Raw genomic sequence first — 12337 nt, forward strand, 5'->3', positions numbered from 1 at the left:
GACACATTCATATACTATAATGCCAGTGATAAATATGAGTGATTTACTGTTTCCACAGCTGTACATCTGTCTTTAAGAACCGCAAGGCAAATTAGGACTTAAATAAAAAAAATGGACTGTTTAGTTCCAAAAATCTTGTAATCAGTGTATCAAAATCTGGAAAAATGGGAAAGAATAATTTTCAACATTTCATTCCAAACGTATTCCAGCTAGCTGCAGAAAATAATTCATTGCTTTTGTTGGATTCATGGTCTGGACATAATGACGCCTCTGTTTTTGTGGAGGATGATGAAAAATCTGTAGGTGTAATGTGGATTCCGCCTGGAACTGCTAGTGCAATTCAACCTCTCGATAAAGAATTTTTTCAACAGTGGAAAGCATTTTTTAGGAAATTATCAGACAACATAATTTCCAATACATCTCTCTCATTTCAGGTTTATCAGCAGAACAGTATTCTTAAGCTCCAGTCATTTGTGCATCAGCAGTTTTCTTCACCACACTTCACGAATTTGATCAAGTATGCCTGGTATGCAGTGCGACATGCAGAACAATGGCTGGGACCATTTCTGACTCCATCCCAGTTCTGTCTAAATCTGACTACATCAATTTTTCCTTTGTCTGATGTGCCTGGTGCAAGAAAAATGTTTGTTTTTGTTATTCAATAGAAACTTCGCATTTTTGTGATGACTACAGGGAATAGACAAAGAACTGTTTCACTGATACTCAAATGTACAACATCAAACAGAATTATAAGGAATGGCCTACAGGAATTGTTATAAAATATAGTACTTCCAGACACATTTCATTTCAACAAATACAGGTCCTCATTGATGAAAGTCATGTGTGACATCAAACACTGCCATGATTTTATTTTCTCTACTAGCCACTTTTATCAGAATTACGTGTGCAAGAATTGAACTGTCGATATGAAGTTCGTAAACAAAAAAAATGTTTGTATAGTTTCAGCCAGGTTTTCACCGAAGCAAACAAGCACGAGCAAAAGAGAATTCTGTCTGTTGTACCTGGTAGGCCTCTTGCAGGACTTTCAACTGGACGCCACTGCAGCTACTTAAGTGTCCCTAACCTACGTGTTTACCTAATCGGAAAATGGAAACCTGCAGTTTAATGTGGAAACCACATGCCTTTCGTGGCCAAACAAACATCTGTGAGAAGTGAATGCTCGGTTAAAAATAGTGAAAAAGTTCTGGTGCGAATGATATTTTATCCCGCGCTCTCTGGATCACGAAGCGCACACTTTGTCACTAGACCATCTTTGTTTTAGAGAGGGGAAGAAAAAGAGAAAAAAAAAGACCATTAGACCTTGCACGCATAGTGGAAACACTAGCTGTGTCACTTCTTTAGATGATGCTTGATGTCGGTAATTAGTGTTCTGTTTATAAATTTCCCCTCAATTGTAATGAGAAGCCAGGGAAAAATGGCAGCTGACATACAAGGAAAATTTTGGACCAGTGCTAAGGAGAGATGGAGGTGCAATTCCGTGTAAAGTGCATGATATCCATGCATGTCACACTTCCATACAAATTGCGACACTTAAATTCTTCCTTCCCTGCACCATTTTGCATACTCCATTAAGAACAGTGCTCTCACCATGCAAAATAATCCACACTGAATAGCAAAGTTTCGCATTGTGGCTCTAACAAGATAGAGTTGTATCCTGCATGCCAAATATTAGCTCAAAAAACTAAAAACTAATAACACAGCATTCATAGGCAATGTTTGCTCTCTCGTGTTCTCTTCTGTTCCCTCTAGTATAAACGATTTTACCCATATACAAGCAGCTGGTAGTGAGTTTTTTGCAAATGCTCATTCACATGTGTTCACTTTCATTCACTCTGTTATAAACCATGCTTTAGATGCTTGAAATTGGTGTGTGTCTGAACTCCAAATAATTCCACTACGTGGTGCTGTGTGAGTGATTCACCAAGTCACATGCTAGGTGGGCAGGGCTGTACCAACTGGTGTTATAAGTTGTTCTTCACATGGCAGAAATGTATAACTTCAACATTTCTTACAAAATACTTGCAGTGCCTCTTAGCAGCTGCAATTTTGGCAGTGCATTTCTTTTGTTGTCTTCTCTCTGTGTAAAAAATTTCAGCGTAGTTTTCGACTTGTCTTATTGAACCATTCCCTTGTCTATCCTTACATAGTTATGATAAACTTCAGGCTGAAAACCAAACCAATGAGAGAGTGTTTGACATATAGTGTTACAGAAAATGATGCAGACTGATAAGATAAGTAAAGAAGACATTCTCTGCAGAATCAGTGAGGAAAGTACAACCAAGAAGAAGGGACAACATGGTAGGACTTGGGTGAAGACATCAGATTAACTTCCCCAGTACTGGAATGGGCCAGATAGGGGAAAACAGTGAATGGAATATATGCAGCATAATTAAGGATGTGGGTGTACATGCTGCTATAAGATGTCAAGAATGTCTCAGACTCTTTCCATTGCTCAGTTTTTATAAAATTCAGCTGCATAGGCATTTATTAACACAGGAATATGGGGAAAACAATGTCGTATTTGTATGTCCATGCACAATATATTTTTCCTCTTTTATGGGCCTTGGACCTTCCCCCTCTCCCCCCACCCACCCACCCACCCACCCACCCACCTACCACGCTCTCTCTCTCTCTCTCTCTCTCTCTCTCTCTCTCTCTCTCTATTTGTGTGTGTGTGTGTGTGTGTGTGTGTGTGTGTGTGTGTGTAAAAATGCAGTGTTATGTGATTACATCACAAGTTAAGTTGAAAATTTTTGAAACTATCAGGAGATAGAATGGTTGGCAAGCTCTTAACTCCAGAAGACAAAAGTCCAAATACTTCTTAAAAACACTTTCCCTCTTGCCTTTCTCACAAAAAGGTTAGGGTCTCACTAACCTGCCCCTACTGTTTACCCTACTATAATCTATTCCTCTTTCCTCCTCGAGGAAGATACGAACAAATTGAAAAATCTAGGATTATGTTTCTGTGCAATTGAGGCCTAAAATTATAGCATAAACCAAACTGCAGTTTTTGTGAATCAAACATAAAATTATAGTTGCCTTTTTCAATCCTTACTGTGAGTTTTCTCAATAAATGATGGAAAAGGAGCACAGAAATTAGAATTTCCTGTTTCTTTATGGTCTTCACAGATTCCCTTTAGTTTCTTTATTATATCAAGTAAATATACATGTCCTGCTAACTGCAACACACATTAAATGAGGGTTGTTTGAAAAGAAATTTTTTATTGTTCATTTTGTCTCCCTTTACACTAATGCACATGGTCCAATGATATTCCAATGCCTTGACCCCACCTCAACTTTGGCTGTCAGTTCTTTGTTTGAAGAGAATCTCCATCCACCGAGCAAAATTTTGAGCTTAGAGAAGAGATAGAAGTCTGATGGAGCCAAATCAGGCAAATAAGACAGACGTGGCAACAATTCATATCTTGATTCATGCATTTTTGCCATGGCAGTGACACTTTTCTGTATTCACACATGGACTTGATAAAAGATGACTTTCTTCCTTGCCGAATGTGGCATTTTTTCACATATCTTTTGCTTAGTTAATCCAGGTGGTGAGTGTAGTATTCTCCCATAATTATTTGACCACTGGGGCATTAATTTATTAGCAGAATCCCTTTTGCATCCCACAAAACTGATGACAACAGCTTTCCGTCTGATTTTATTGCCTTTGGTGGTGGTAAATTAATGTTTTTCAACTACTTTGATTGTTGTTTTGTCACTGGGGTATAGTAGTGGACACAAGTTTCACATATTGTCACAAACTACTGCAAAAAATATTGTTTGTTTGCTCTGAAAATGGGTCATATATTGTTCGGACATTTCCATTATGATGTGGCACTCATCTAATAGATTATTTTCTCATATCCAGTTCCACTGTTAACATGTTATGTGCTCATTCAGGTGACACCCGTACTGCTTCATCAATTTTTTACAATTTCAGTTGGAGATCTGCATGACTATTTTATGGACTTTTGCAATAAGTTCTCAGTTACTAGCACTGGCAACAACGTGTTCTTGAAATCAGCATGAATTTGCTTTGCTTTCATATCTTTATTTGCAAAGTACTGAATCACTGCTTGAAATTCCTCACTCGCACAACCCTCCCCCCAGAGTGGACCTCTACTCACAAGGGAACCTCCCCATCGCACCGCCCTCAGATTTAGTTATAAGTTGGCACAGTGGATAGTCCTTGAAAAACTGAACACAGATCAATCAAGAAAACAGGAAGAAGTTGTATTGAACTATGAAAAAAATAAGCAAAATATACAAACTGAGTAGTCCATGCGCAAGATAGGCAACATCAAGGATAATATGAGCTCAGGAGTGCCGTGGTCCCGCAGTTAGCACGAGCAGCTGCGGAAGGAGAGGTCCTTGGTTCAAATCTTCCCTTGAGTGAAAAGTTTCAATTTTTTATTTTCATACAATTTTCAGTTCAGGCACTCACACATAATTAACTTCCCTCTCCAAAATTCTAGGACATGTTCAGATGTGCTTGGACATACGCAGGATTTGACGGTCTACACACGGAAAAATTTCAAAACGTTAAAAACATATGTTATGACAGAGCACAGGGAAAACTGTGCGTCTGTGAAACTGTTGCATTCATTTGTTGCAGTTTATGTGACAAACTCTTATGTTTTCATCACGTTTTTGGGAGTGATTATCACATCCATGATGATGATGATGATGATGATGATGATGATGTGGTCTTCAGTCCTGAGACTGGTTTGATGCAGCTCTCCATGCTACTCTATCCTGTGCAAGCTTCTTCATCTCCCAGTACCTACTGCAACCTACATCCTTCTGAATCTGCTTAGTGTATTCATCTCTTGGTCTCCCTCTATGATTTTTACCCTCCACGGTGCCCTCCAATGCTAAATTTGTGATCCCTCGATGCCTCAAAATATGTCCTACCAACCGATCCCTTCTTCTAGCCAAGTTGTGCCACAAACTCCTCTTCTCCCCAATTCTACTCAATACCTCCTCATTACTTATGTGATCTACCCATCTAATCTTCAGCATTCTTCTGTAGCACCACATTTAGAAAGCTTCTATTCTCTTCTTGTCCAAACTAGTTATCGTTCATGTTTCACTTCCATACATGGCTACGCTCCATACAAATACTTTCAGAAACGACTTCCTGACACTTAAATCTATACTCAATGTTAACAAATTTCTCTTCTTCAGAAACGCTTTCCTTGTCATTGCCAGTCTACATTTTATATCCTCTCTGCTTCAACCATCATCAGTTATTTTGCTTCCCAAATAGCTAAACTCCTTTACTACTTTAAGTGTCTCATTTCCTAATCTAATTTCCTCAGCATCACCCGACTTAATTCGACTACATTCCATTATCCCCTTTTTCCTTTGTTGATGTTCATTTTATACCCTCCTTTCACGACACTGTCCATTCCGTTCACCTGCTCTTCCAAGTCCTTTGCTGTCTCTGACAGGATTACAAGGTCATCGGCGAACCCTTTTTATTTCTTCTCCGTGGATTTTAATACCTACTCCGAATTTTTCTTTTGTTTCCTTCACTGCTTGCTCAACATACAGATTGAATAACATCGGGGATAGGCTACAACCCTGTCTCACTCCCTTCCTAACCACTGCTTCCCTTTCGTGCCCCTTGACTCTTATAACTGCCATCTGGTTTCTGTACAAATTGTAAATAGCCTTTTGCTCCCTGTATTTTACCCCTGCCACCTTCAGAATTTGAAAGAGAGTATTCCAGTCAACATTGTCAAAAGCTTTCTCTAAGTCTACAAATGCTAGAAATGTAGGTTTGCCTTTTCCTTAAGCTTTCTTCTAAGATAAGTCATAGGGTCAGTATTGCCTCACGTGTTCCAACATTTCTACGGAATCCAAACTGATCTTCCCCGAGGTCAGCTTCTACCAGTTTTTCCATTCGTCTGTAGAGAATACGCATTAGTATTTTGCATCTGTGACTTATTAAACTGATTGTTCGGTAATTTTCACATCTGTCAGCACCTGCTTTCTTTGGGATCGGAATTATTATGTTCTTCTTGAAGTCTGAGGGTATTTCACCTGTCTCATAAATCTTGCTCACCAGATGGTAGAGTTTTGTCAGGACTGGCTCTCCCAAGGCCGTCAGTAGCTCTAATGGAATGTTATCTACTCCCGGGGCCTTGTTTCGACTCGGGTGTTTCAGTGCTCTGTCAAACTCTTCACGCAGTATTGTATCTCCCATTTCATCTTCATCTACATCCTCTTCCATTTCCATAATATTGTCCTCAAGTACATTGCTCTTGTGTAGGCCCTCTATATACTCCCTCCACCTTTCTGCTTTCCCTTCTTTGCTTAGAACTGGGTTTCCATCTGAGCTCTTGATATTCATACAAGTGGTTCTCTGTTCTCCAAAGGTCTCTTTAATTTTCCTGTAGGCAGTATCTATCTTACCCCTAGTGAGATAACCCTCTACATCCTTACATTTGTCCTCTAGCCATCCCTGCTTAGCCATTTTGCACTTCCTGTCGATCTTGTTTTTGAGACGTTTGTATTCCTTTTTGCATGCTTCATTTACTGCATTTTTATATTTTCTCCTTTCATCAATTAAATTCAGTATTTCTTCTGTTACGCAAGGATTTCTACTAGCCCTCATTTTTTTACCTACTAGGCCCTCTGCTGCCTTCACTACTTCATCTCTCAAAGCTAGCCATTCTTCTTCTACTGTATTTCTTTCCCCCATTCCTGTCAATTGTTCCCTTATGCTCTCCCTGAAACTCTGTAAACCTCTGGTTCTTTCAGTTTATCCAGGTTCCATCTCCTTAAATTCCCACCTTTTTGCAGTTTCTTCAGTTATAATCTACAGTTCATCACCAATAGATTGTGGTCAGAGTCCACATCTGCCCTGGAAATGTCTTACAATTTAAAACCTGGTTCCTAAATCTCTGTCTTACCATTATGTAATCTATCTGAAACCTGTCAGTATCTCCAGGCTTCTTCCATGTATACAACCTTCTTTTATGATTCTTGAACCAAGTGTTAGCTATGATTAAGTTGTGCTCTGTGCAAAATTCTACCAGACGGCTTCCTCTTTCATTTCATAGCCCCAATCCATATTCACCTACTACGTTTCCTTCTCTCCCTTTTCCTACTACCGAATTCCAGTCACCCATGACTATTAAATTTTCATCTCCCTTCACTATCTGAATAATTTCTTTTATTTAGTCATACATTTTTTCAATTACTTCTTCGTCTGCAGAGTTAGTTGGCATATAAACCTGTACTACTGTAGTAGGCGTGGGCTTCGTGTCTATCTTGGCCACAATAATGCGTTCACTATGCTGTTTGTAGTAGCTTACCCGCACTCCTATTTTTTTATTCATTATTAAACCGACTCCTGCATTACCCCTATTTGATTTTGTATTTATAACCCTGTATTCACCTGACCAGAAGTCTTGTTCCTGCTGCCACTTAACTTCACTAATTCCCACTATATCTAACTTTAACTTATCCATTTCCCTTTTTAAATTTTCTAACCTATCTGCCCGATTAAGGGATCTGACATTCCACGCTCCGATCCGTAGAACACGTTTTCTTTCTCCTGATAACGACGTCCTCCTGAGTTGTCCGTAAATCAGACAAGGTAAAAGAATCTTTTTACCCATTCGCCAAGTGTACAAGTTAGGTGGGTCAACAACATATTCCTGTCATGTGACGCATATGCCGTCACCAGTGTTGTATAGAATATATCAGACGTGTTTTCCTGTGGAGCAATCGGTTGACCTGTGACCTTGCGATCAAATGTTTTCGGTTCAGATTGGAGAGACACGTCCTTTGTCTACTAATCGCACGGTTTTGCGGTGCGGTCGCAAAACACAGACACTAAACTTATTACAGTGAACAGAGACGTCTGTGAACGAACATACAGATCATAACTTTGTGAAAATAAAAAATTAAACTTTTCAGTCGAGGGAAGACTTGAACCAAGGACCTCTCGTACCACAGCTGCTCATGCTAACCATGGGACTACGGCGTTCCTGAGCTCACATTGTCCTTGACGTTGCCTATCTTATGCATGGACTACTCAGTTTGTATATTTTTCTTATTTTTTTCATAGTTCCACATAGCTTCTTCCTATTTTCTCGATTGATCTGTGTTCAGTTTTTCAAGGCCTATCCACTGTGCCAACTTATAACTAAATCTGAGGGGGGGTGCGATGGGGAGGTTCCCTTGTCAGAGCACTGACACATCCTGTCTTTACTCATAAAGAATGGCATATTCATACATAGAAACCTCAATGTGCTAGTGCTGATATTTGGTGGTGATTCCTCGTCTTTTGCTTTTATGGAAATTGTTACAATAAATTAGGGACAATTCTTTGGTGTTACATACATGAGAGTTGCAGCTCACCAGCTTCTTATTAATGGTTTTCAGTATGTCTGTTTCAAGTGTTGCGTTGGCTTCTGGAATGGATGTACTGAAGAGACTTTGTACTAACATTGTGAAATATATGCCGCAGTTAAGAATGCAGAAAACGAGGAACTACTTCCCTTGTTTGCTATTTTCTGTGATCACTTGTCAGTAAGCTGTGTTCATCCTACTTTACTGCCTGAACATTCTACCTTTACTTCATACACTGTGTTGAATTTATTTTGACCAATGAAGCTCATGAGAACTGCTTCTATTATCATCTTCGCATACACATTCCCAACAGGTGTAGTGATTATTTGAATATTGTATATCTGTTGCTGGATATTTTAAAGTTGGTTGAGTGGGTTTTATTATTGTTCTTCTAAAGCCAGTTTGTCAATAATAGAGCTTGTAACTTCTTCGCCCAGTTCCATTACATGGTTATTTTAATTAATAGACATTTGACTACCAGCAGTTAAATATCTGTAATCAACAATTGACTGACAACCCTCTGCTCATATCCTTTGACATTGTTTCTTTGGAATGCTACCATTGTTATGTAAAGAACAGCAGTTGCTTCTAGTTCTCTCTCTCTCTCTCTCTCTCTCTCTCTCTCTCTCTCTCTCTCTCCTCCCCCCCCCCCCCCCCCCCCCTCTCCCCCTCTCCCATGTAATTTTGTTCTGTTTGTCATGTTTACAGGAAAAAGCACACAGAGCCATGGATGAACTCTGGAAATTGAGACACAGAAGTTCAGACCTTATGGGTACAGTTTTAAACATTCATTCAGGTGACTGGGTACGTCGTGACTCTGGTGTTGGAGCGGGAATTGATTCTTATTATGAATACTGCCTGAAAGCTTATATTTTGCTGGGTGATGAACGATATCTTGGTCGTTTCAACAAGGTTCGTATTTTGTCTTTGAAACTTTAATTTATTTTTAGAATCCAAATATATAATGGAGAACCAAATAAAGATTGACCAGGAAACCATAGACTGGCATAAAATATTTAAATCTTAAAATAGTGCTAAATTTTGTAATGTGTGGCTGTGCCATCTGAAAGAAGACTGGAAAATATTTGGATGACATGAAGTCTCCCGAGTCAAGGAACACGCCAAGTACTTCGATCTACAGTAGGCATTACATGTTGAGAGGAAATCAGCAATGGGATTCTACTCTTAACTTGTCTCTGCAGTCTTATCCTTCGTTGAAGTTCTTCATATTTTCAAGTGATTGTAACTTAATTTTACAGATTATCTGTGTTGTTGAAAGTAATTGCGTGACTATAATAAGTTTAATTAACCTTTCACTGAGATTACTCAGTGAAAGGTTAATTTCACCTGGGTTGATAAACTTGTATTGTTGTGGTCTTATTTGTCTTATGAGATAGGTTTGTTATTTATATGTTTGACTTTTTGTGACATACAGTGGCACAAAAAGTCTCGTTAGCACGAAGCCTTCTGTGCACAATGGACAAACCTTCCCCCAAAAGATGTTTGCAGCACTGAAGCTATGTTGATTGAAATGTGGCTTCCAGTCATTTAAAATTTACACTTGCTGAAGATCTCGGGGTCTGTATCTAATGCAAGCTAATGTAACAGCCAGTATGAATTAAATGCTTTTGCTTGTTATAGTTTGATATTGTATGAATCGCCTTCACATTGAAAACAAAAGTAAGTCTTTTAAACATTTAATTTAATAAGTTATGTTAAAAATTAATTTTGATTATGCTAGAAAAATTCTTTACTGAATACTATGAAGGCAACGAACTGTTGGCTGATTATGTATTCAGTACAATGAGGTAACTAATCATCTGAAAGTTGGCAAAGAAAGATGGAATATGGTATTGCACAGTTGAAGTACCTTGCTTGACATGTCTTTGAACTGTTTGTTAGTTGAGTGCAGTGATACTGGTATTTTAAAACTGTTATGTAGTGAACATATAACAATCTTCATTTTGTCTGTTATTTTTACTTCCAAAAATTGTGAAGAGTGTCTGTAATTTTTTGTTCTTTCTTTCAGCACTATTCTGCTGTAATGAAATATGTTAGCCAAGGTCCACTGTTGCTTGATGTTCACATGCACCGTCCACATACAAACACTCGAAATTTCATGGATGCACTGTTAGCATTTTGGCCTGGATTACAGGTATATTTTATTATAATCTTCTACAGTAGCACTAAATTACTTGAAGTTTTTGGATGTTGTTAAAAAACAGAATTAGATGTAGATCTAGACATTGTTGTAGACTGGTTCCTGTTACAACAAATGTTTGTGATTAAATTGACTTTATGATTTCCATTTTAGTGAAGACAGTCAGGACCAAGCCATCTTGAAAAAGCCAATTTTTTTCATTGCTTCACATGCTTGCTTTTTAAGTGCAAACTTGAGAACACATCTAAACATCCTCTCCTTCCACTCCTGAAATATTGGTAATCAAGTCACGTAATTGATGTTAGGGAGCTACTCAAAAGAAACCTGTGTGTTTTATGTTCTTGTAACAATGCCTACACATCATTTGTCTCAATATTTCTTTTTGCTATTTTGGTTATCATTTTCTCACTTCTACGAAAATAATGATTTTTCATAAATAATCCAGTCAAAATTGAATGCCAGCCGCTAATTTATTAATTTAAAAATTCCACAGCTGGTTCCTTGTAGCCTCTGTTTCCTGCATGCACACATCAGTCCAATCCAGCATTTTTGTAATGCCTCATTCAACATAACATTTTTATGCACCCCTAGCCCTTGACAAACTGACAACAGCAGATTCTCTTTGCAACTCATAAACCTTGTGTTGGCGTCAGTGGATCACAATGCACCCATGTTACAGAAAACTGCCAGATATGCCAGCAAGGCTGTAATTTATATGTGGGTGGAGGAATATGACATGGGGAAGGGTGAGAAGGATTGTATGTAAGATGATTTTAATTTCCAGCCACATCGACGAGTAGTCAAAGCCATGGTGAAGGATATGGTTCATTTGTTCCAGTCTGGGATGACAGTGGGTAATTTCTTCAGGGGGTGGGGGGCTGATCCTTTCCAGCTGGTTTCTGAGGGGCAGACAGATGATTGGGAGCATGTGCTGATATGACATGGTAAAATTCTCTGTATTGTTTATGTGCCTGTTAATGATTCAGGACCTCAACTATTTGGCGAGTTGTTATCTTTACAGCTTCAGTTATTTCATATAGATATGTGTCACAAAAACTGTGTTTGCTGATAGCTTATAAATATTGTTGGAAACTAAGAAGTTGTGTTTGAATCAACATTTGTGATGAAATCTTGTCTGTTATGAAGTATTGATATTTACAGGTTTTAAAAGGCGACATCAAACCAGCTGTGGAAACACACGAAATGCTGTACCAAGTGATGAAAAGACATAATTTTATTCCAGAAGCATTCACCACTGATTTCCAGGTATTGAAAAAGATGTTTGATTAAAGTCATTGTCAGGATGAATGCTTATTTCAGTTATTCATTGCTTGAAATCTGTGTTTAAGCTGTGTACTGTTTTTACAATTTCTTATTGCTTCACGGTTTCTGAGTTGTCATTCTGCAGAGTTCTGAAGGTTGCTAATGATTAAAACATTTACCAGCCTACACAATCAAGCAATGGCAATATAGTGCTAACCAGAACGCAGTTATTGAGAATTCTTTTTTGTTTGTTGTAACATATTTTGAGTCTTTAATGACGGAACAAGCTATACTGGAAATGATGATAATATTATTAAAAGTATCACAAGTACAGTTCCTTCCCAGAGTTTAAACTTTGATTATGTGGACATTAGTTTTAACTCTATAAATGCTTACAAGAAACACCTTGAGTGAGAGGTCATAAGTTCAATCTTCAGTAAGGCTCATTTGAAAGTGTTGTGTTAGCCATTATGACAGGGAATACATTTGCTAGTAGTGAGTCACAATGTGCATTACAAATGT

At 38.3% G+C, this 12337-nt stretch overlaps 1 protein-coding gene across 1 annotated transcript in view; it reads left to right on the plus strand.

Moving 5' to 3' along the window:
• LOC124614063 (ER degradation-enhancing alpha-mannosidase-like protein 3) overlaps positions 1 to 12337 on the plus strand; it is a 190410-nt gene that overhangs the window by 77836 nt on the left and 100237 nt on the right. The window contains exons 8-10 of the mRNA XM_047142897.1: positions 9100 to 9303; positions 10421 to 10546; positions 11714 to 11818. Of these exons, the coding sequence (XP_046998853.1) occupies positions 9100 to 9303; positions 10421 to 10546; positions 11714 to 11818 (435 nt within the window). The remainder of the gene's footprint in view (positions 1 to 9099; positions 9304 to 10420; positions 10547 to 11713; positions 11819 to 12337) is intronic.

The sequence above is a fragment of the Schistocerca americana genome, chromosome 4 (genome assembly GCF_021461395.2).
Source record: "Schistocerca americana isolate TAMUIC-IGC-003095 chromosome 4, iqSchAmer2.1, whole genome shotgun sequence".
Taxonomy (NCBI): Eukaryota; Metazoa; Arthropoda; class Insecta; order Orthoptera; family Acrididae; genus Schistocerca; species Schistocerca americana.